Source organism: Anabrus simplex, chromosome 2 (genome assembly GCF_040414725.1).
Source record: "Anabrus simplex isolate iqAnaSimp1 chromosome 2, ASM4041472v1, whole genome shotgun sequence".
NCBI classification, from domain to species: domain Eukaryota; kingdom Metazoa; phylum Arthropoda; class Insecta; order Orthoptera; family Tettigoniidae; genus Anabrus; species Anabrus simplex.
Genome location: NC_090266.1, coordinates 1,020,815,387 through 1,020,837,666, shown reverse-complemented (window position 1 = coordinate 1,020,837,666; position 22,280 = coordinate 1,020,815,387). Strand labels below are relative to the sequence as shown.

Genomic DNA, 22,280 nt, shown 5'->3' with positions numbered 1-22,280 from the left:
AACTGTAATGTAGTTTTATACCGCTTCCTGAAGTAGATTTGGTAATCCTGTTCTATACCGCTTCCTAAAAATGTAGGTGTTTCCCGTGTACAGACTACAACTTGCAGCAACTCAATACAACCCAGTCGTCAAACAACGAACAGTGGGAAAGCAAAATCCTGGTTGTAAACAAGGATACCAATTGACCAATTAGGTTATAATCTGTATTAGTGTGTTTCAGTAGATGTGTCCACAATATTAGACAGATTTTGAAATATTAACCAAACTGGCATCCATAGCTGCATCAGATTTTTTTTTCGTTTGTAAAACCTATTACCTTCATAAATTTATATTAAAAAGTTTTGGCACTGTTATGATAATTAAAACTAATTTTTGTGTAGAAGAAAGTGCGATCTTTCTAAATATTCCAAAAGTTGTTATAATCATGGCTTACCACAGCATTGGAAAAATTTCAAAAACCATTAGAAATCCTGCGATTTCTGGGGGATGACATTTTTAAATATGGCTATCTCCAATGTGTTAATAAGTCAATATATTGTTTTCAATACTGGAAAAAGGTGGACTTCTGTCAAGATATTTGTAAGATATAATATAATCACTCACTGCCAATATGGGATTTTAGCCATGAAATTCATTTCATGTAAATTCCCAAATAAGCCAAAACATGTTCATCTCTTTATAACTCTTCCATATAGCAATCCAGCAAATAAAGGTATTTTGCTGAACAACTGGTCTCACAATTAGACACTGTCTAAAGCTGGTGATTAAACACTGTTGAGGACACTGTTTAACATCAAATTTTAGTAGCTAATCTCAATGAGAGGCAACGTGCAATGAAACATATAAATTATGAAACGGTTCCAGAGAGAATGGTTAGTACAACAGCCTCCTGTAGGTCATCCAGTGCAAGACTGCAGCAATTCTTTGGAAATATACAGGGAGGTATGGTTTAAAATGCAATAAATGTATATAATAAAAATACTATTCCAAGTTTAAATGACACTGTGACTACTTTTAAGAACAAGTTAGCCCTTGATATTTGCCAGTGGAGTATATGGAAAATTCTCAAAAAGATAGGATTTCAATACAAGAAAAATGACAGTAGCAAGTAATTGCCCATGGAACAATCAGACATCATAACTAGAAGGAATATGCTCTTATGTGTAATAAGAGATGCAAAGAAGGCAGGAAAATATCATATTTCTTGAAGAAACAGAGATGAATGTAAAGATCACATGTGACAAAAAATGTGGTCAGTGGATGTTGAGAAACCAGGTAACAAAATGCTGCTTACCAAGAGAGCCCGTATCTCATCAGTACATTCTGGTACCCCAAACGGTTTCGAATAGCACATTCTATTAGCTTTAAAGCCTAATATTACTGAAGGATTTCATGAAGAAATGGACAGTGATATATTTGCTACAGAGGTTAAGGAATAACTGTTGCCTAACATTCAAAGAAATTCTATTGTTGTCATGGAAAATGCAAGTTACCACACCTATGAACAGTCTGCAAGGCATCAGCTTTTAGTAGCCATAAGTCCGAAATCAAGTCACTGTTGCAGTTTGATGAATGCATAGTAAAACTAACATTGTACAAAATACAGAAGAACATGGTTATAATGACACCAAGGTACCTGATCAATTGTGTTGTTATAACCAAAATTTATTTTATCAGTTGAGTGAGGTGGATAACTATATTGAACTAAACTTAATTAAGCTTATTTTAGACTTTGCATATTTACTTTTAAGTCTGATATAAAAGTGCAAAATTAAAATTCAAACAACATAAAACTGAGTATTAAATTTTATAAAAGAGTTTTATTTGTACAACTACAGTACAGGATGTACAGCACTCACCAAGCCTCTTCATTTAGGAATAATGAGTAATTTTTGTCTGCCTTCTTCTGCTTGCCCTATATACACATTTTAAATTATGTTCTATGTTCATAAAGTGCTTCACAATTTCAATGAATCTTACCTTATTTTGTTTTTAGTATCACCATCCATTTGTGCCTCCATTCTAACTAGACCATCGTCTATTGTTCTATATGTTTCACAGTTACATTGATTCAGATACAGTCTATTTTTGGAAGCAATTCATATAACAGCATATTATCATCAGTGCCATCACATGATCTTCAACTTCAGAATGTTCAGGTGAAGATAGAGGTATTAAAATACTTTGGTTCTTAGAAAATCCTAACCCGAACTGAGGTTTAAAATGACATTATACACGAGGTGCAAGCATATATGTTTATAGTATTAAGGCTGAAAACCACTTTTCTTGTGCGGAATACAATGGTACAACAGAATACCTGATGCAATGGATGAGGTGTCACTGAAACTGATGTCACTATAACAAAGTTCTACTATAATAAAGCATCATAAAAATCAGTTTAAAACATACGAGGGTGACAACATTGCTGAAGAAAATGGACATGTGGTTATTTGTTTACCGCCATATCACTGTAAATCCAACCTCACAGAACTTATATATGAAAGAGGAAACCAAAGCTAACAATGGGACATACATGTGATGAAAGTGTCTGACAAGGTGATAAACTCCACCACAATGGAAAATTGAAAGTAAACAAGTCATCATGTGAAGAAAAACAATAACTTTTACAGGAAGCATGATCATGAACAGACCATACCACTAACAAATTTGTCAATCTATCGGTGCAGAAAGTTGGGGAGGAGTCACAGCCACTATGAATTCATCACCACCAGTGTCATTAGAGAGACGACAGCTACAGTTTCTCGCCTATCATAAATTACAGAATTATAAGTGCATGAGGGCTAAATGTGAATTGGCATGTGATGCTGTTCATTAATTTCTGTTATCCAAAGCAATACTCTAGACCTATAGTGTTCATATGGCATCCATGAAACACTGGAATATGTAATTGTTTTATCCCTCATTTTAATTTTCCATATGACTAAAACATCAGTTTACCAAATTTAAGATTATTTTATGATGAAGAGAATTAAGGTGGGAACACACCACTGCCACCTCACGTGAACTCATGCTGAGCTCAATCATCATGTTGTCACTGCATGTGGCATGAAGACAGAAAACACACTGTCCTCATGCTCATGCTTCATCTGATGGCAAGTTGATGATGCTTGTTGTTTTAAGGGGCCTAACATTGAAGGTCATAGGCTCCTGATGGCAAGTTACTACAGCCCATCCACTTCATCAAATTCAGATGAGCTTTTAATTGCCTGTGCTGTTTTTGCTGCCATACATATTGTCTGCCACAAAAGACGGACGATACATGAAATGAATTTGCAGAGGCAAGAGAAAGGTGAATATCACAATTTAATAAGGGAGCTAAATAGACATCCAGGAAGATTTCAAGGTACTTCAAGTTGAAAAAACAAGAATTCACTTACTTGCATAATCTCAGAAAGGATAAAATTGTTAGCAAAAATACATTTCAATTTCATTATATAAGCAGGAAACAGAAGTTAGCTGAGCTGTATGCATAAGGTAAGTGATTATTATTATTATTATTATTATTATTATTATTATTATTATTATTATTATTATTACCATAACTATTATAAATGAAGGTGGCTGTTTTCACCAACTGACTGCCTAGAAAAATTATTTCATAATTTCATTTTAGTACTCACCTGTGAACTTAAATTCCTTTCCTATTTTGTCCATGTCTCGTGCCCCATTTACCGGTTTCTATAGTTAATTGAGCCTATTTCACAGAGATTCTCAAGCATCCACCAATTCAATTAATATTTCTTTTTCACATTACTAAAAGAAACTGCTTCCCTCATCATGTCACCAGGTATGTGGTAGAGCAGAAAATGTTTTTTTCTCGTGAGGAGCGCTGTCACCTAATTTTACATCACAATGATGTCAGTTGATGTGTAGTAGTAGTAGTAGTAGTAGTAGTAGTAGTAGTAGTAGTAGTAGTAGTTAGCAGTAGTAGGCTTTTAATTACAAAAACATATTTTCATTAATTGTAATGATAACAAAATTTGCAGATGCAGATAATTTGCAGTTTAAGTTAGCAGATTTTTACTACCTACTCATCACGCAGAATTCTCCTAATTGGATTTGCAACACAGTGTACATTCCTTCTCAGTCACAGCCAGGTGGATCTTGCATCCTTCACCAACAGGCAGTACCAACAGTGAGGTGATGTGAAATACAGCAAGCCATCAGTTGCCCTTCTGCATTCCTACGAGATTATTCGTAACATGTTTCTTACATTTTGGAAAGTAGACACCGCAAATCGTAGTATCATGACAGTGTGGGAATTAAATTATTTGTTTATTCTTAACAAGGACAAAAAAACCTCAATGCTCAATTTGTCTACAAGTGTTGTCAGTTCATAAGAAATATTAACCGCTCAAACTGATTCAACGGATACGTGTACGGATCTACGATATGTAAGCCAGGAGCAGTTTGACGTATACCTGTACGGATTAGGCTAGCGATGTTAGAGATGTACTTCTGTGTACAATCCGTTGGTTGCCAACATGAACGTTTAGCACGGCTTGCAGCACAGGGTATTTTTCTAAGCAGGGGAGAATCTTCTACCATAATACGGCATTGTGTTGGCATAAAAAAGAATTTGTTTCATCAACATTGATCAGTGTAAGCAACATGGCATCATCTTTGCAAGGTCTGTATTCATCTAAAGCAGCCCTCGAACGGATATTAGGCAAAAGTAGTGATGAGAATGATTTGAATGATAATGAAAGTTTTAGTGATGATGATTATGCAACAGCAGGGAATTATGTGTGATGTAAATAAAGTAATATCAGTGAATGTTCACCCAAGTGGTCACGGGCACCTGATGATTCAAATTTTCTTCCAACAAAACTCCCTTTCACGGATAAGTAGGGCCCAACTAGCGTAGCTACGTGTGTTTTGGGATCTATTTTATTGTATTTTGATGAAGTGTTAGCGGACGTTATTGTTAGAGACCAACAGATATGCAGAAAAATTTATTCAGGAATGCAGTCCCTTTAATAATAATAAAAGGTCTCAAATGAGACAGTGGAAATAAGTGACAAGGGAAGAAATCTGTAGTTCTCAGCTTGTTTATGCTTATGAATATAATTCAGAAGCCAATGCTAAATCGTATTTTAGTAGGGACCCCCCATTCTTGAAACCTCAATTTTCCCTCAAACTATAACATTGGATAGATTTGAACTAATCACGAAAGTTCTTCATTTTGCTGACAATAGTACAAAAACCACATTCACAGGGCCACCCAAACTTTTCAAAATTGCACCAATCATTGACATGCTAAATGAATGATTTTAACATTCATACCTTCCAGGAGAGAATATCAGTATTGATGAGTCCCTTACATTGTGGAAAGGTAGAGTACATTTCAAGCAGTACATTCCTTTGAAAGCAGCAAAATCTGGCATCAAATCGTTTGAGCTCTGTGAGTCACAGTCGGGCTATTTTTGGCATTTCATTGTGTACACTGGTGCTAGCAGTGATGTTGAAACATCAATTTCTGTTGAAAACAATTTGAAGAACACCAAAATTGTAGTAAAACTTGTCAATCCTTTGTTCATGGATTCATATATTTTTAATGTACTCTACATACTATGTGTATTACATAGATGATATGATTTGTTTTCTTACATGTGATTATTTTTATTAATACTATTACTGTTATTATTGCTAATATTGTTTTCATATTATTATCATCAGTATTTATTATTAACAGTGTTCTAGGTCAAGGTTAAGTGCAAGAAAGGGAGTGCATCCCTAACTTCAACAGAATAAAAATTAATTATTATTTTTATTATTATTATTAACTACTACAATTTTCCATATTTAGCATTATTGCTGCTAAAACATGGCACTAATATTAAGGGGATCTTGAGATTAAACAGGGAAAATGTACCAGTCACCATAAAGCAGGCTAAACTGAAGAAAGGGGAATATCTTGCTGCACATTCGAACAATGTCAGGGTGCTGAAATGGAAAGACAAAAGGGATGTAGCCAAGATTTCCACAGTACCTAGAATTGACTATGAACCAACAGCAACAAGAACAGTAGAAAACAGGTTTGTGAAAATGAAGCCAAAGACGGTTGTTGTTTACAACAAGGCTATGGAAGGCACAGATTTGAAAGATCAGAACTTACACCCATACTTGCTAGAAAGAAAGAGGGGCACTAAGTGGTACATAAAATTTTTCAAGCGACTCTTAAACAAAGCAGTGCACAATGTCTACATAATTTACAATTCACAGAATTCCTATTTTGAACAGGCTAGATTTAGCGAAGGTCCTCATTCTGACCTACCAGCCTCAAATTTCCACAACTCCATCTCCTGGCAAGAGGCACTTCATTGACAAAATCCCTCCAACGGAGGAGAAGGCAAAACCCAAGAGGGTTGTCTGGTTGTACCAGGAACAACAAGAGAAAGGAGAGCATCTAATGGTGTCCAGATTGTGAAGTTGGGCTGTATTTTTAAACATGTTTCAAAAAATTCCACACCAAACTGGATTAAGAAGGTAATTAGTCATTCTTTTACTTTGCATGCAATGTGCCACCTTTTTGTATAAAGATACTACATCTAAATGATATGGACTGCATATCCACTTAATTTGAACAAAATTGGACAAGTCATTTAGAAGTTATAGCAATGTTTGTAACACCATGTAAAACTGTGATACCGGGCGAGGTGGCCATACGGTTAGGGGCACTGTAACGGACTCCTCACTTCACCGGCAACTACTGTCATGAACTTCGCCACGCACATAACCTTTTTCTACTATTAATATGGACTTACCCTCATCATGATATAAACCGCATTTTCTCTCCAACTGGAACTTACATACTTATGTGAATTTGCACACATCATACCTTGCACGAACTCTGCTTTATCCACCTTTACGATCTACGATAAACTAACTTCCTTTTCGCCGCCTGACGTCATGTGACATCGCCTGGTTTGTCACGCATGCTCCACTAACCTCTGTAATCTTCCAGACATATTTCTCATTATTCCACACTATAAATACCCAGCCTTCCTCTGAATGTATTGAGATGGACTTTGGCCTGTGTGGAGGGAGCAACATCCAACGTCAACTCCGTCCTTAGGGACATGTGCCCAGAAGTCTCCATTTTCGGGCAGTTGGTGCAATTTGGTTCATGATGAGGTATGACAAGCTGATTTCTTTTCTGTAAATACCTTTAGTTGCATAGGGAGATACTTTCCTTGCAAATTCTGACTGGGAAGATGGCATTTCCAGGCTGAAATTTCACTTGTCTTTTTTGTATTTAAACTTTTCATTGACGAACCTAGTAACGACTTTCTTTCTAAATGTGCGTGTGGTGTATTGGCAACTGTGCGACTCCTACTGTACACACACTTCTACCCGTTCAGTGCTTCGTCATTTGAGTTTCTGAATGTTGTGAAACTGGTTGACTTGAAGTATATTGTGATTATTCGCCTGTAGAACTACGTTACTTTGTGTCAATCGAGTGATAACGGAAGTGGTTGTGACTTGCATATAGCATTTAGATTTTGCTCAGAAGATTTCCTGCTGGCATACTCGAATTTGGTAACTGTGAACATCCTCTTTTTCTCGTTGTTCTGGGTTTCTCTTTTTACAGCTATATTTATCCTTTCCTTGTTCGTCCCTTTCCATTCCTGTGCTATTCTCTCTCATTTGCTTTCTTTCTCTTGGATATCTTATTTTACTATAATGAATCTGTATTTTGTATATGTGGTTGGGAAAATTTCATATTTGTACAGTTCTCCTTTCATGTAAATTGTTAGAGTTTTGATTTATTATTCTAATATATGTTTTCAAATTTTATCTTGGTTTCTCATCTATTTTCACCCGTCATGTCCCTTATTTCTCCTCAAATTCTCTTTTAATTTTTTAATATTATCTAGCATGGTTTCCACTGTGCTATCTGCTGTTACTCTGGATTGCTTATTGGAGATCTTTTTTTTTTTTTTACCACGCCTCCATTCCCAATTTAGCGTTTAACTCGCTGCGTAATATTACTACCTACCGATTGAAAGTACTCGGTGTCACCGATACTTTGTGATTTCCCTCGGCAGTATTATTATTATTGATATATATATGCATATAACCCCCATGATGGGTTACAGCACGTAGCTGTGAGATTGCATTCGGGAGATAGTGGGAACAAATCCAACTGTCGGCAGCCCTGAAGATGGTTTTCCATGGTTTCCCCATATTCACACCAGGCAAATGCTGGGACTGTACCTTAATTAAGGCCACGTCTGCTTCCTTCCAATTCCTATCCCTTTCCTATCCCATTCTTGCCATAGACCTATCTGTGTCGGTACATCGTAAAGCCACTAGCAAAAAAAAAAAAAAAAAAGTGATATTTTTATAAAATTTATTACCGCTGTAGTGTAAAACTTGGCCAGCTTTTAATACCAGCCTGAAGGGTTAAACTCAGTGGAATAATGTTTTCCAACTTCTTTGAAATCATTTCTGAAAAGACTAGATAAACAACTGATAGGGAATCTGCCAACTGGATGACAGCCCCAAATGCAGATCAATGGTGACTGACTGACTGATTGATTGATTGATTGAATGATGGCACTACATCACAAATTAGAAGAAGAAATACGACGACCATACATGTGAGTGAACAAAATAGTGATTGAACAACTAAAAAAGAAACATAATCAGCAGAAAAATGTAACTGGTAATATATGCAGAATACAAGAATCATCCCTTTTGGCTTCTTGTGTAATTACTTATGAATTAATGAAAGCTAAAAAGCCTTTGTCAGATGGAGAATTTGTAAAACACAGTCCAATTAAAATTGATGAAGTCTTTAATGAGCAAAAGTGAAGAGAATTTCAGTCAGTAACTTTAGCAAAGCAGACTGTGGCTAGAACTGTAGATATTAGGTACGTATCTGAGAGCCTAAAATCTGCTCACGACTCTTCTTCTTATTTTCCACTGGCTCTTGATGGAAGTACTGATATAACAGACAGACGTCATGTTTTTTGTGAATTCCCTCCCGAATTCACTGCTCTAGGAGAGTTATTGAAGGTGTGCTCTATATACAGTACAACCAGCAGTGAGGAAATATTTAATGCTGTTCAAGCCACAATGGAAGAATACGATGGGCTTGAGAAGTTGTTCTGTGTAAGGATGGGGCGAGAGCACTGGTTGCAACTATAAATGGCTCTGTTGAATATTTGAATCAAAATATTAATTTTCCTAGCTTACAGTTTACAACTCATCAAGAACCTGTATGTGGAAAATCAATAAAACTGCCCGAGGCCATGACTACTCTAGTAAAAATTACGAATTCTCACACATCAGAAGTTTGTTGAATTCTTGGAGGAAATGGAGTTGGCATATGGTGATCTACTTTTACATACCAAAGTTAGGTGGCTCAGTCAAGGAAAAGGCTTTATATAATTTTTTGAACTGAAGAATGAAATCATTGACTTCCTAAGTGATAACTTCCCACATCCACTTGACCTTCAAAACAAACTGGAAAATATTGCATTTCTTTAGGTTAAAGCATTTCTGACAGGTATTACCCAGCATTTAAATAAACTTAGTTTACAATTAAAAGGGAAAAACCAGACAATTTTCATACTCAATGCACATGCGGATGGTTTCAAAAAGAAGTTAAAACCATTCTGCCAAGTGTTGAAGGCAGAAAATTTCTGCCACTTTCCCAGTTGTAAACAATTGTATGAAGAAGAATAAGTTTGATAACGTATACTGAATCTATTGAAAACCTCATTTTAAAATCTGATAGTAGATTTCAAAGTTTTGAAGTATTTCAATCACACATGGAATTCTTTAGCAATGCCATAAAAATGTAGAGCAGAGTGTCAGCCTGAGGAACTACAGTTACATCTCTGTGAATTTCAGTGTGAACCTTCTCTTCAAGCAGAGTCAACTGGTGTTAATTTCTGGGAACTCATTTCAAAAGAACTCCGTCCACATCTTAGAAATTAGACTTCAAAACTTACTCCCATATTTGGTAGTACAGTAGAACCTCATTAATCCGGACTAATTGGAGCACTAAGTTGTCCGAATTAATGAAAGTTCAGATTAAACAAAACAACTTACGAAATGAGCCAAGGTACATATTTAAACACACTGTTCAGTAAACAGAATGTGTACTTAACCGCTACAGTATTTTAAATTTAATAAATACAAAGGTTATTTAGTATACAAGATATAATGCAATACAGTATTAGGTTCTACGAAGTACAGAATAACTAGTGCAGTACAGAATTAGAACATGGCAACCAAGGCACACCTTCACTGATCATACTTGACACACTTACTGGTTTGAAGAAACTGCTGATCTTTACTTGTCTTCCTTTGACATTAATTTCTTTAATAATTAACTCATGCAGATGCCTCAAATGTTAGAAATATGCAGACATGTTTTCATCGCTGTCTTCAACACATTTAATTCACTAAGTTTTGGATTAGGTTTAATAATATCACCTGCTTCATCCTGGCCATATTCATCTGCGTCAGAGCTTTCTGTAGTGATCAAACTTTCAACGATTTCCTTCTCTGCATAGTTTACAGTATTGCACTTGTAACTCAGCTTTATACTGTAACTGAATGTATGTATTAATGTTATTAAACAGCTGTCCGGATTAAGCGAAGTCCGGACTCATGGGGTCCGGATTAATGAGGTTCTACTGTACTTAAATATGTGAAAGAAACTAGTGAAATCAAAGTCCAAAATCAGATTAACTGCTTCAGTGTTATCCCATATCCTTCCTTAAGACTGCAACATCAGAAATGGAAGTGAACTTTAAATCTTGTGGAAATTTGTTCAACAAATCTCATATTTTCCATTAAAAAGCAATGCTTGTTCTTTCATTGTGGATTAAACATTTGTTGTAATATTTCAGTAATAATAACAATAATAATAATAATATTATAAAAATATAATAATAATAATAATAATAATAATAATAATAATAATAATAATAATAATAATAATAATAATATATTATAATATTATAATAATAATATATTATTATTTAATAATATTATATTATTATTATTATTATTATTATTATTTCTTTCAACGTCATTTTTTAAAGTTTATTTTTATTACAGTTACTCTTAATTTGCCTTCTTAACTGGTCACCAATGTTCTAGAATATTTCACGCGGAAGGAGGTCATCATCAAGATATAAACATTTCCCACAGAAAAAGCTACATGTCCTCAGGAAATACAACTGTACTTTCCTATTCATTTCAACCATACAGCATTATCAGCACATGTTAAATTTTACAGTATTCTGAAAGTTGTTCATTTTTTTTTTTTTTTTTTTTTTTTTTTTTTTTTTTACACAAGCTCGGTAGAATGAGTATTTCTATACTCCTGTAAAACTTTTCGGTTATGTGCTTAAACTGTTGAGTGTTGAAGACAGTGCTATCTGTTTGAACTATTAATGTAGGTTGTGTCTCACGAAGCCTGAAAGTGTATTTTTATTGAGCAAAGACGCTCTAATCCAAATTGTAAAAGTTAATGGTTGCCTTGAGTAGGCTGTAAGGGTTTGGGACCGTAGCCTCCTTGGTAGAATTGTAGAGCATTGAGGCTCTTTTCTTCAAATGTAAAATATATTTGTGTGATAGTGAATGGTGCCTTTGGAAGGCTGTAACTTGTAACCTTTGGAGCAAAGCACTCTTGAAAATTGTGATTAAAATTTCCTGTAAAACAAATTGGGAGATTCGTCTCCTTGCCTATCTAACTGACCTTTTCTAGGTTTTCCTGTTTTTCTACTGTGTACCAAACTAGCTCTGTACCTGAAATCTTGTAGTTTGTTAAAACTTAATATCTGAAACGAAATATAACCTTAAATTTTTAAAATTTTTAAATGAATCTTTTGACTGTCGTAGATAGACCCATTCAAACCAGCACCTTCTTTCACCTCTCTGTTCCACGGAAACCCAGTAAATGGTACAAAATTAACAGAGTGTGACAGCTTTGCTCTGCAGTAATGCTTCTGGAACTCTCCGACTGCAGTCTGTGAGGATAGCAAAATCTAAAAAAAACCACGGCGTTGAAAGGTATTTCAGTAAATGATCCTCCTGTCTTTTACCAAAACCAAAACGTTCCTGGATGTCCACTACCTTGTTCACTGAACTGTTTAGAGATGAATTTCCCCCAGTGTTGATTCTTTTTTGAAGTCTGTATACCTTCCCGGAAAAGAAGTGTTGTTAATCGATAATGCACCTACACACCCATAGTCTGCATGATGGTGACATTATTTTCAGTTTTTACTTGCAAATGTCACAAGTCTGATCCAACCCCTAGACCAAGGGGTAAGAGGCACTATCGGTTGATATTTCTTAGATACATGTTGTGAGACAAGCAAATCAAAAAGTGTTCCTGAAATCCTGAAAAGCATCAACATGAAAAATGTGGTATACTAGAGTGCTCAATCCTGGGAGAAAATAAAGTCATCAGCCCTGGAAAAATGTTGGAATAAACTTTTTGACAGGATTTTAACCGAGGACGACACTGAGAAATCCAAAACCTCGCAGGCCAAAATGTACAAATAGCGTGATACGAAGAAGAGATCAACAAAGGTGAAATAAGTGAATGGGTAAATGGTGATGATTCAGAACTTGATTTCAAGGACCAAGACATTATTGACAGGGTACTCCATGAATCATGTGAAAACAATGCAGCAGATGATGAAGAAGACGATGTAAACACCAGCCATGACACCGCAGACAAGATATTCAATACCTCTGAGGTAAGACTTTTAAGTACAGTATGGGTTGGTAAAATTAGGCTGCATAGAATACAAGTTTTCTCACAAAATATTTTTATAATTTCAAGTTGTATTTGTCGAAAGATGTGACGAAGCAAAGCCTTCTGATGTTCTGCTAATGAACCAAGCGATAGGAAAAACATAAGAAAATAGAAAACTTTTTCAGAAAAAATAAGTAGGGCCCACTGTATATTTACAGTACATGCACTATTGATCATCATTTTGTTTTGTATATACAGTTAAGTACAGTAGTTTGGGTTTCCAGTATTAAAATACTTTGTCAACAATGTACTATATGTGTAGCCTATTGTCTTCATTTGCTTTTGTCTAAACCTTCAAGAAAATTATTCTTAACCTCTAAAAATGACATTTCAATTATTATCCAAAGTGTTGATTATTCAAACCCTCCATCCCAGCCTCGTTTTGGTTAACAGAGTTTCTACTGTAGTACAATTTTGTGCGTTCAGTAATATTCTTTGTTACAAACACACAAAACCAACAAACCTGACAGTACATTACACACCTTCAGAACTGAAGCAAGCATTGAATACATAAATATCATCAGTAGGGCCCGGATGTTTTAAAAATGCATATGCGCATATGCAAATGCATATTTTGTATGTTAGTGCATATTTTGAACCTTAGTGTGTATACAGGCATTTTTCTCTTATGTATGATCTTTTATGTACGATTTCTGAATGAAATGAAATATCTAATGAACTCTTTATGTTGTACATCCCTTGTCAATATGAGAAGCCTTCCCTTATCAAAGAAAGGGCTTTCAGTGTCATAATACAAGCAGGTAGATGGATAATGACCTGTTTCCTTCTTTCTGACATTTCTTTCTCCTTACAGTAGCCTCCCAAGCTTTGCTTAAACAAGTGTGTTCGTCTGTTCTTCGTTTATTGCAGTGTTTCACCGGATTAAATTGTAAAAATGCCTAAAGATAAGAGCTCTAGGTCTTTTTTAATTAAACAGTGGATATTAGGCAATAGTGACCATACAAGTAACGGTGATGTAGGTTCTGTCAAGTGTGTGACAAGAGTGTAAAATGCAATAAAAAATTTCAAATTGAACAGCATTCGAAAACTTCACATGTCAGATTAAAAGAACAGAGTACCGGGCGAGTTGGCTGTGCGCGTAGAGGCGCGCGGCTGTGAGCTTGCATCCGGGAGATAGTAGGTTCGAATCCCACTATCGGCTGCCCTGAAAATGGTTTTCCGTGGTTTCCCATTTTCACACCAGGCAAATGCTGGGGCTGTACCTTAATTAAGGCCACGGCCGCTTCCTTCCAACTCCTAGGCCTTTCCTATCCCATCGTCGCCATAAGACCTGTGTCGGCGCGACGTAAAGCCCCTAGCAAAAAAAAAAAAAAAAAAAAAAAACAGAGTAAGAATAACGCAACAGATACTTTTAACCGACGTGAAAACACGGTGTGAATTTAGTACATTTTCCGCTGATATTTGTAAAGCTTTTGTATCCAGCAAAACTCTGCTACATAAATTGACTAATCCACATCTGCGCTCGTTTCTTGAAAAGGATTGTGTCAATCAAAGAATACCCAATGAAACTACCCTTACGAAGAACTATTCGTTACTTTCACTGCATGCTTCTGTCGTTGATTCGATACGATCTGACATAGGAGGGAACTGTGTCTGGATATTGGTAGATGAAACAACCAATTCATGTGGTCGATACATTGTGAACTTCACAGTGGGTAAATTATGTCTGGAAGAACCCGGAAAAACCTCATTTACTTTCATGAAAACTGTTAGAGAAAACTAACCACGCTACAGCTGCAAGATTTGTTATGGATTTCCTGCGACTTCCTGTGGCCTAGCGAATCGGAGAGTGATTGTTACAAAGTGCACCTTTTAGTCACAGATGCAGCTTCGTATATGTTGAAAGCTGGTCAGTCTCTTCGAATATTTTCACCAAGTGTCATCCATGTCACATGTCTGGCGCATGGATTGCATCGTATTACAGAATAAATACGTACCCTCTTTCCATCTGTCAACAAAGTAATTTCAAGTGGGAAACAACTGTTCCTAAGAGCACCGGCTCGTGTACAATTGTACAACACTCATCTGTCTCAGGTTTGTCTTCCGCCGGAACCTGTTCTCACAAGATAGGGAACTTTGTTATCCGCAGTATCGTTCTACCAGGAGAACTTTAATCAAGTGAAAGATGTAGTCAAAAGTATTGATGGTAGTCATACTGCGTGTGTTCGTGAAGCAAAGTGCGCATTTGTATATGAAACTGTATGTAAAGATATTAGTTTAATCCATGTGCATTATCCGTCAATTTCAAAGGCGATTAAGGGCCTAGAAACTCATGGTGCACTCCTACACAAATCCCTTCAGTTAATTCAAAACGCCATCGGTTCTTTAAATGGTGTCCATGGTGAAACTGGAGAAAAAGTTAAAAAAAAAAAGGAAACTCAGTGTGGTGTTGGACTCAAACCCAGGACTGAAGAAGCAATTACATAAGTGGAATCGGGCAGTCTTTGCCAGAATAATGTTCCAAGCAGTCAGGACGGGTTACGTCCGTCGACGTAGAATGATCATTTTCAGCGTATAAATTAATTGTGTCAGACAACAGAAAGTCATTGACCCCTGAGAACATTGAAAAACTGTAGATAACCTACTGCCATGCATTATTTTTCAAGGAATTAAACATGTTTGTCAATTTAGCACTGAGTTAAAATTAAATAATTTGTTTGTTAAGTGTATTTTGTTTTACTTTTAGCGCATATTTTTGTGCATATTTTCAACATTTTTAGTGCATATGTGCATGCATAATTTAGGAGGTTTTAGTGCATATGAATCCGGGCCCTAATCATCAGCTAGCAAAAATATAGCAAATTGTATACAAATGTACTGAATCAACAGATGTGTTTGTACAACATACAAATTTAGAAAATAGTTCTATTATTCTATGCCAGAGGTCTCTGCTATGGTATAACAGCACTACCATAATGTACTATGAACTGTTCTCACTTCATTCTATAGCTCTACACTAAGATCGACTTGATGTCTATCACATTTTAGAAAATGATAGTGGGGTTCTTTTCTTTGCAAGGGTTGTTTCATGCTGCAATAAAAGCTGGTGTTAATGTTGCCTCAGAAACTTTGTGCAGAAAAGTTGGACACAGTAGTTCAAAGCTTCGTTCAGCATTTTTTAAAAGCATAATATCCCAGGTTAATGGGAAGATTAGTTCATTGAAAAGAAGCCATTTATTCTATTATGTTTCATTGTCCGTCACCTGGTCTCTCCAGCAGTGTGCACGCTCATTCTCTCCGCTACGCATCAGATCTCACCTTGCTTAGTGAAGATAAACATCACATTACCTTAGTAATTCAGTTTGGTATGATGTGGCCCGATGACCTAACTGTTATGCCCCTTTAAAGAACAAGCATAAGCATCATGGTGTGATGCAATTTTCATCTGATTTATTCAAAACTTCAAGTAATTCACTTTTATGCAAACTGAGACCTGCAATATTTCTGCACCGTGCAGAGCTGCACTCAAACTGAGAGCGAGCCGAGTAAGTATGAGTCATTAAGAGGTTTTGAAGCTTTGGAAAAATTAGGGGGGAAATCCCTCAATAAATTTGAAATATATATATCAATCGAAAGGCTGTTGATCATCCTATTATACACTAGTGGAAATGGGAAGTGTTACACCATGAACACCTTGACCGAATGCCACCAAACTGATAGCCCAGTATTTCCATCACTGTGAGATATGTTGATTAAAATTTCATCCTAATAAGACCTAATTGTTAGTACAGGAAAACAGCATTCCTAAAGATGGTGCCTGGTGTGTGTACGTGATGGTTGTTGGGTGTGTCTAACGTTACTGTGTCTTTTCAGGTAGAGATCGCAACATAGCATGCCTAGAGAACGTGCACGGGCAGTTTATCGCCATTTTTCGGACTTTGTGAAAGTTCAAATAAGTGGAATGAGGGATATGGGGGCATCATGCCGATAGATTGCGCAGAGGCTGTAGTATAATGACTGTAGAACGAGTAGTGACGAGATGGACTCCGGACAACAGCTTGGTACAAAAAGCAGTCAGGGCCCTTCCAGAAGGGCTACAGCACGACAAGATCGTAGGATTCGTCGGCTGGCTCTGACAAACAGACGGATGACAACAGCTGAAATCCGGGCAAAGGTTAAAGGCAGACTGTCACCACGAACCATAGGAAACAGATTACTGGAAGCTGGGTTCTGATCTCGAGTTGCCATGAGTTGTTTACCGCTGACACCAAATCACAGACAGCAGGGACTTGCATGGTGTAGAGCCAGAGTCAACTGGGACATTGAGTGGCATTCTGTGGTGTCAGCGATAAGTCTCGCTTCTGTTTGCGGCGATCAGATTGACGTGAACATGTCCGTAGATGACCTGGTGAAAGGTCACAAGAAGCAGCGATTATCGAGGTGCATACCTCTCCAACTCCTGGAATAATGGTGTGGTAAGCAATTCAATATGGCAACAGGAAGGATTTGGTACTTGTTGAAGAAGACTAAATGCTCGCAAGTATGTGGCAAGAATGGTAAACCCCGTTGTCTACCTTTCATGACAAGGATGCCAAATGGAATATTCCAGCAGGATAATGAAAAAGCCCACACCACAGTTCACACCAGAAATGCCTTGAGGAGTATACGGATCATTAATTGGCCTGCTCGGTCCCCTGATTTGCCACCCACAGAGCATGTCTGGGATGTGATGAGAAGACATATACGGTTATACCAGCCTCCAGCCAGCAATATTCGTGAACTGACACAGCATGTGTTTCAAGCATGGCAAGAAATCCCTGAAGACGATATTCGGAGGCTCTTTGCTTCCATGCCACATCCAATACAAGAGTGTATTCGTGCCTGTGGAGGTCATACCTCATACAAATGATGATGATGATGATGATGATGATGATGATGAAGATGGACAGTTTCAAATGGACTGAAAGTTTAATCATTTAATACCTCTTACGTGATGAACATCTCCACATAGTTTGATATACATCGGAGTAGTACTTCATGGTGTAACACTTTCCATTTCCGCTAGTGCATAAATTTGAAAATTAGAGCAGTTAATCACAGGTCCACTAAAATGCATCAAAAGCTAAAGCTATGCACACTCCATTGGCAATAACAGTGACTTTGTGAAATTTCATACGAACAAAACTAATACTCACCAGTTCATGTCAGTATGTTATTTGCTTTATGTCCCATAAACTACTTTTTACAGTTTCCGGAGGCGCCGAGGTGCCGGAATTTAGTCCTGCAGGAATTCTTTCACGTGCCATTACATCTACCGACACGAGGTTGAAGTATTTGAGCACCTTCAAATACCACTGGAATGAGCCAGGACCGAACCTACCATGCAGGGGTCAGAAGGCCAATATCTCAACCGTCTGAGCCACTCAGCCTGGCTGGATCATGTCAATATGCATCGAGCCACATATTTGCTATATGCATCAGAAAGTTAAGTGTATATGCACTCAAGCAGAAAGAGAAAAAGAAAGAAAACTATCCACTGATTTAGGCTCTTTCACGCAAAGGTAAAAGGAAAAGTCCATCAACATTAAAGATATACCATTTTGACCTTGACAACATTAAAACTTTAACAGGCTACAACAAAAAGACGTTAGACCTACAGAGTTCTTTACCATGCATTGAAGTCAGCAGCATGTGAAGAAAAAAGGTTCTATACCATACATAAAGTTCGGCAGCACATGAAGAAAAAGGGGTCTATACCATGCATGGAGGTCAGCATCAACAGGTTAATTTGAAACAATTAAGTTTATTGAAGGGGTCAACCTATTCAATACAATACATTTGTAATAATGTTTATAACTTAAGCATGATACTTAAATTGGGACATGTTTCTCCCTTGTTGTGGGCATCGTCAGCCTATCTCTCAGCCTCAAAATCAATTGTCATCGGGATCCTGATACATTCGTATTAAAGCATCTTATAACTAAAATAGTAGTGTGAGTTAAAAATACAATGTGACGGTCCTTTACTGACAGGTAAACAAGATTTAGTGGAGTTCTTGAAAAAGTCCTTGAAATAATTTGTAAGATATCTGGTGTTGGCACCTATTAAAATAATTATCATGTGGTTAGGCATTCTCTGTCTTATGAAACAATGTTTAACGTTTAACGTATACATTAACACTTGATACAAAATAAACACCACATTAAGACACTATTTACAATACATTAACACTTTATATAAAATATAAACACCCTGTTAAGACACTATGTAGTCACAGGATAAAGATTGAAGTGAAAGTTACCTGAATGCAAATTAAAATGTTTGATGTCTGATAACATCTATTAATCGTACTCGAAGGATATTATAAAACCTCTTGATGTTTCTATAATAGTAGTCGTGTTTTTCCAAGTTGAAGTCTTCTTTACAAAAGGCACATCAACAGATTGTGGAATTGAAATAGCTGTGAATTATTTTGTAGCCAAGCCCTTGGTTCATGCTATTTTAAAAAACGGGCTATGTTGACTGGTGATCTAATTTGTACACTGTAATGGTTTAGAGAATAAGCGAATAATAAGGATAGGTAGATCAACGATAGTTCTTAAGTGTTTGAGGTGTGGTGTCGACCACTATCTATTTGTTGGTTGAATGGGAGACTCGCGAAATACTAACTTTTTAGACCGAAGAATGATATCCACTGAGAAAATGAAGTTGTTAGAATGTCTATAACAAAATTGAAAATGATGTCTTATAGAAAGATGGTGTTATTAATCGCTTAAAGAGCTAAGTTATGGAGCTTTTTTGCTTACCTCCTCGTGTTGTATGTGGCAAGATCGTGTCATTCTTGTTGCCAGCACGACTGACAGTTACTGTTCTCGTACTTTGTGTGTTGTAGCGGTGTGATGTCTTAGGTGGAGGGAGGGTAGGGGTAGGAGGGGTGGGCGGAGTGTCACGTGTCTGGTTGGTCAGTGGAGGCGTGTTAGTGTGGGGCAACCATGGGGAAGTTAGGTTACTGGAAGCTGTAAGAGTATTTCATGGGGGAAGTTTAAAGATATTCTTGACCGTGCAATCCTTTATATTTAATAATTGCAGTAATTTAGGTAACGTTTCGTAAGTGGGATTCTTGGTATCTGAAACGTTGTTTAAATTACAGTCTTTATTAAAGTACCGATCCAAAAAAATGTAGATATTCTCATATTCGTTCATTAACCTTCCTCTGTTCAATTTCTTGAGGATTGTAAGATCGTGATTTATGGTTGTAAAATGATGGCCTATATCTCTCATATGGATGCTCATTGCAGAAAATTTATGATGTTTACTCACGTTATAATGCTCCTGGTATCTAGTGTAGAAGCCACGGCCTGTTTGACCAATATACGAACAAAAACATTGTGCAGATGTTAGTCTGTAAATTCCTGAGCTTGTGAAAGGATTGTTGTTGTGGTTGACAGTGTAGCGATTAAAAATTTACTGTAATTATTGTTCCGAGTTTTGTATGTTTATTTTAATATTTTGTACTCCAAGGGGGCTCGAAACATGGTGGATGCGTGAATTATGTACGTGAAAAATGCGTAATTGGACTATCTGGTTTATCTGGGTGAGGTTTGTCAATTACTTTGCTTTTACTTTTTTAATGATCCTGTTAATCCATACTGTGTTGTAACCATTAAATTTGGCTAAATTTCTAATGTATTCTAATTCATTCTTTTGGCTTTCTGGTGACAGGGGAATCTTGAATGCTTGATAGACCAAGCTGTAGTATGCGGCCTGTTTTTGAGATGTCGGGTGCAGCGAATCATTTTTAATTGTTATGGGGGAATTAGTAGGTTTTCTGTAGATTTGAAAATTGAAACTATTATTTGAGCGTGTTGTAGTTATGTCTAAGAAGTTCAATAAACTGTTACTCTCGTCTTCTTTTGTAAATTTTTTTTCTATCTGCTTTACGTCGCACCGACACAGACAGGTCTTATGGCTACGATGGGATGGGAAAGGCCTAGGAATGGTAATGAAGCGGCCGTGGCCTTAATTAACATGTGTGAACATGGGAAACCATGGAAAACCATGGAAAACCATGTTCAGGGCTGCCAACAGTGGGATTCGAACCCACTATCTTTCAGATGCGAGCTCACAGCTGCGCGCCACTAACCACACGGCCAACTTGCCCGGTTTTGTAAATTTTATATGATTGTCAAGGGTGTTGAAGAATTGTAAGATTTTATTTTATTTTGTTGTCGATGATAACAAACGTTGCAGGTTATAAATTTCATCTTCTTTGTCCGTATTGAAGATCTACTTGTGATACAAATTCTTATAATTTTGTAAATTACCACCTATTCAATACAACAGGTGGTAATTTACAAAATTATAAGAATTTGTATCACGATAACAAACGTGTCGTCCACATAACGTAACCATAGTTTGATGCCTTTTCTCTCAGTCAAAATGTTATTCTTTTCTAAGAAATCCATGTATATATCTGCTAATATATCTGAAATGGGGTCACCCATTGCCAGGCCTTTCTGATATATTTTGCCATTAAAAGTAAAATAGTTATTAGTTAGTACAAAGTTCAATAACTTAATTATTTTGTATCAAGTGTTAATGATTCCTTAAACGTTAAACATTGTTTCATAAGACAGAGAGTGCCTAACCACATGATAATTATTTTAATAGGTGCCAACACCAGATATCTTACGAATTATTTCAAAGACGTTTTCAAGAACTCCACTAAATCTTGTTTACCTGTCAATAAAGGACCGTCACATTGTATTTTTAACTCATATTACTATTTTAGTTATAAGATGTTTTAATACGAATGTATCGGGATCCCGATGACAACTGATTTTGAGGCTGAGAGATAGGCTGACGATGCCCACAACACGGGAGAAACGTGTCCCAATTTAAGTATCATACTTAAGTCATAAACATTCTTACTAATGTATTGTGTTGAATAGGCTGACCACTTCAATAAACTTAATTGTTTCAAATTAACATACAATTTTCAATACAGACCAACCATGAAGTTTATCAACAGGTTAACAGAAATAGTCGAGGGGAAAAAAAAAAAAAAAAAGAGAGAGAGAGAGAACAACTAACCTCTTTAATATTAGGCATATCCAATAATTCACCAAAAACATATACTCCGGGAGCTGCAAGGACTTGCTTAACCAAACCGACAGCGGCAGCCCCTTTAGCTGATTTTGCCAAGAGCACAAATTGCTCCAAGGGGTTATTCCCAGTAGTTGAACCTTTTTCACTGGACATCCTGCAATGATAAAGAATAAACAAATGATGTAGGAATACGTAAATAATTAGAAATAATAATACCTAAAAGGACAAGAAAACTTCATTTATCATCAAAAATTGGGTACTAGTACTACTTTATCTGGAGGCCACCACCGATGAAAAAGATAGTGTACAATATTAATGCATTGAAGAAACACTTGCAGTAGCTTCATGTAAAAGACTTGCATGTGTTCTTGTTAAATGGTTTTATTCTGCCATATCACCC

At 36.5% G+C, this 22,280-nt stretch overlaps 1 protein-coding gene across 5 annotated transcripts in view; it reads right to left on the bottom strand.

Annotated features, from left to right (window-relative positions):
* The window catches only part of LOC136864640 (COP9 signalosome complex subunit 7a), a 370,749-nt gene that overhangs the window by 304,342 nt on the left and 44,127 nt on the right, over positions 1-22,280 (bottom strand). For all 5 annotated transcript variants that reach the window (XM_068226369.1, XM_067141898.2, XM_067141894.2 and 2 more), the window contains one exon: positions 21,866-22,034. In XM_068226369.1, the coding sequence (XP_068082470.1) occupies positions 21,866-22,033 (168 nt within the window). In that variant the 5' untranslated portion in view covers position 22,034. The remainder of the gene's footprint in view (positions 1-21,865; positions 22,035-22,280) is intronic.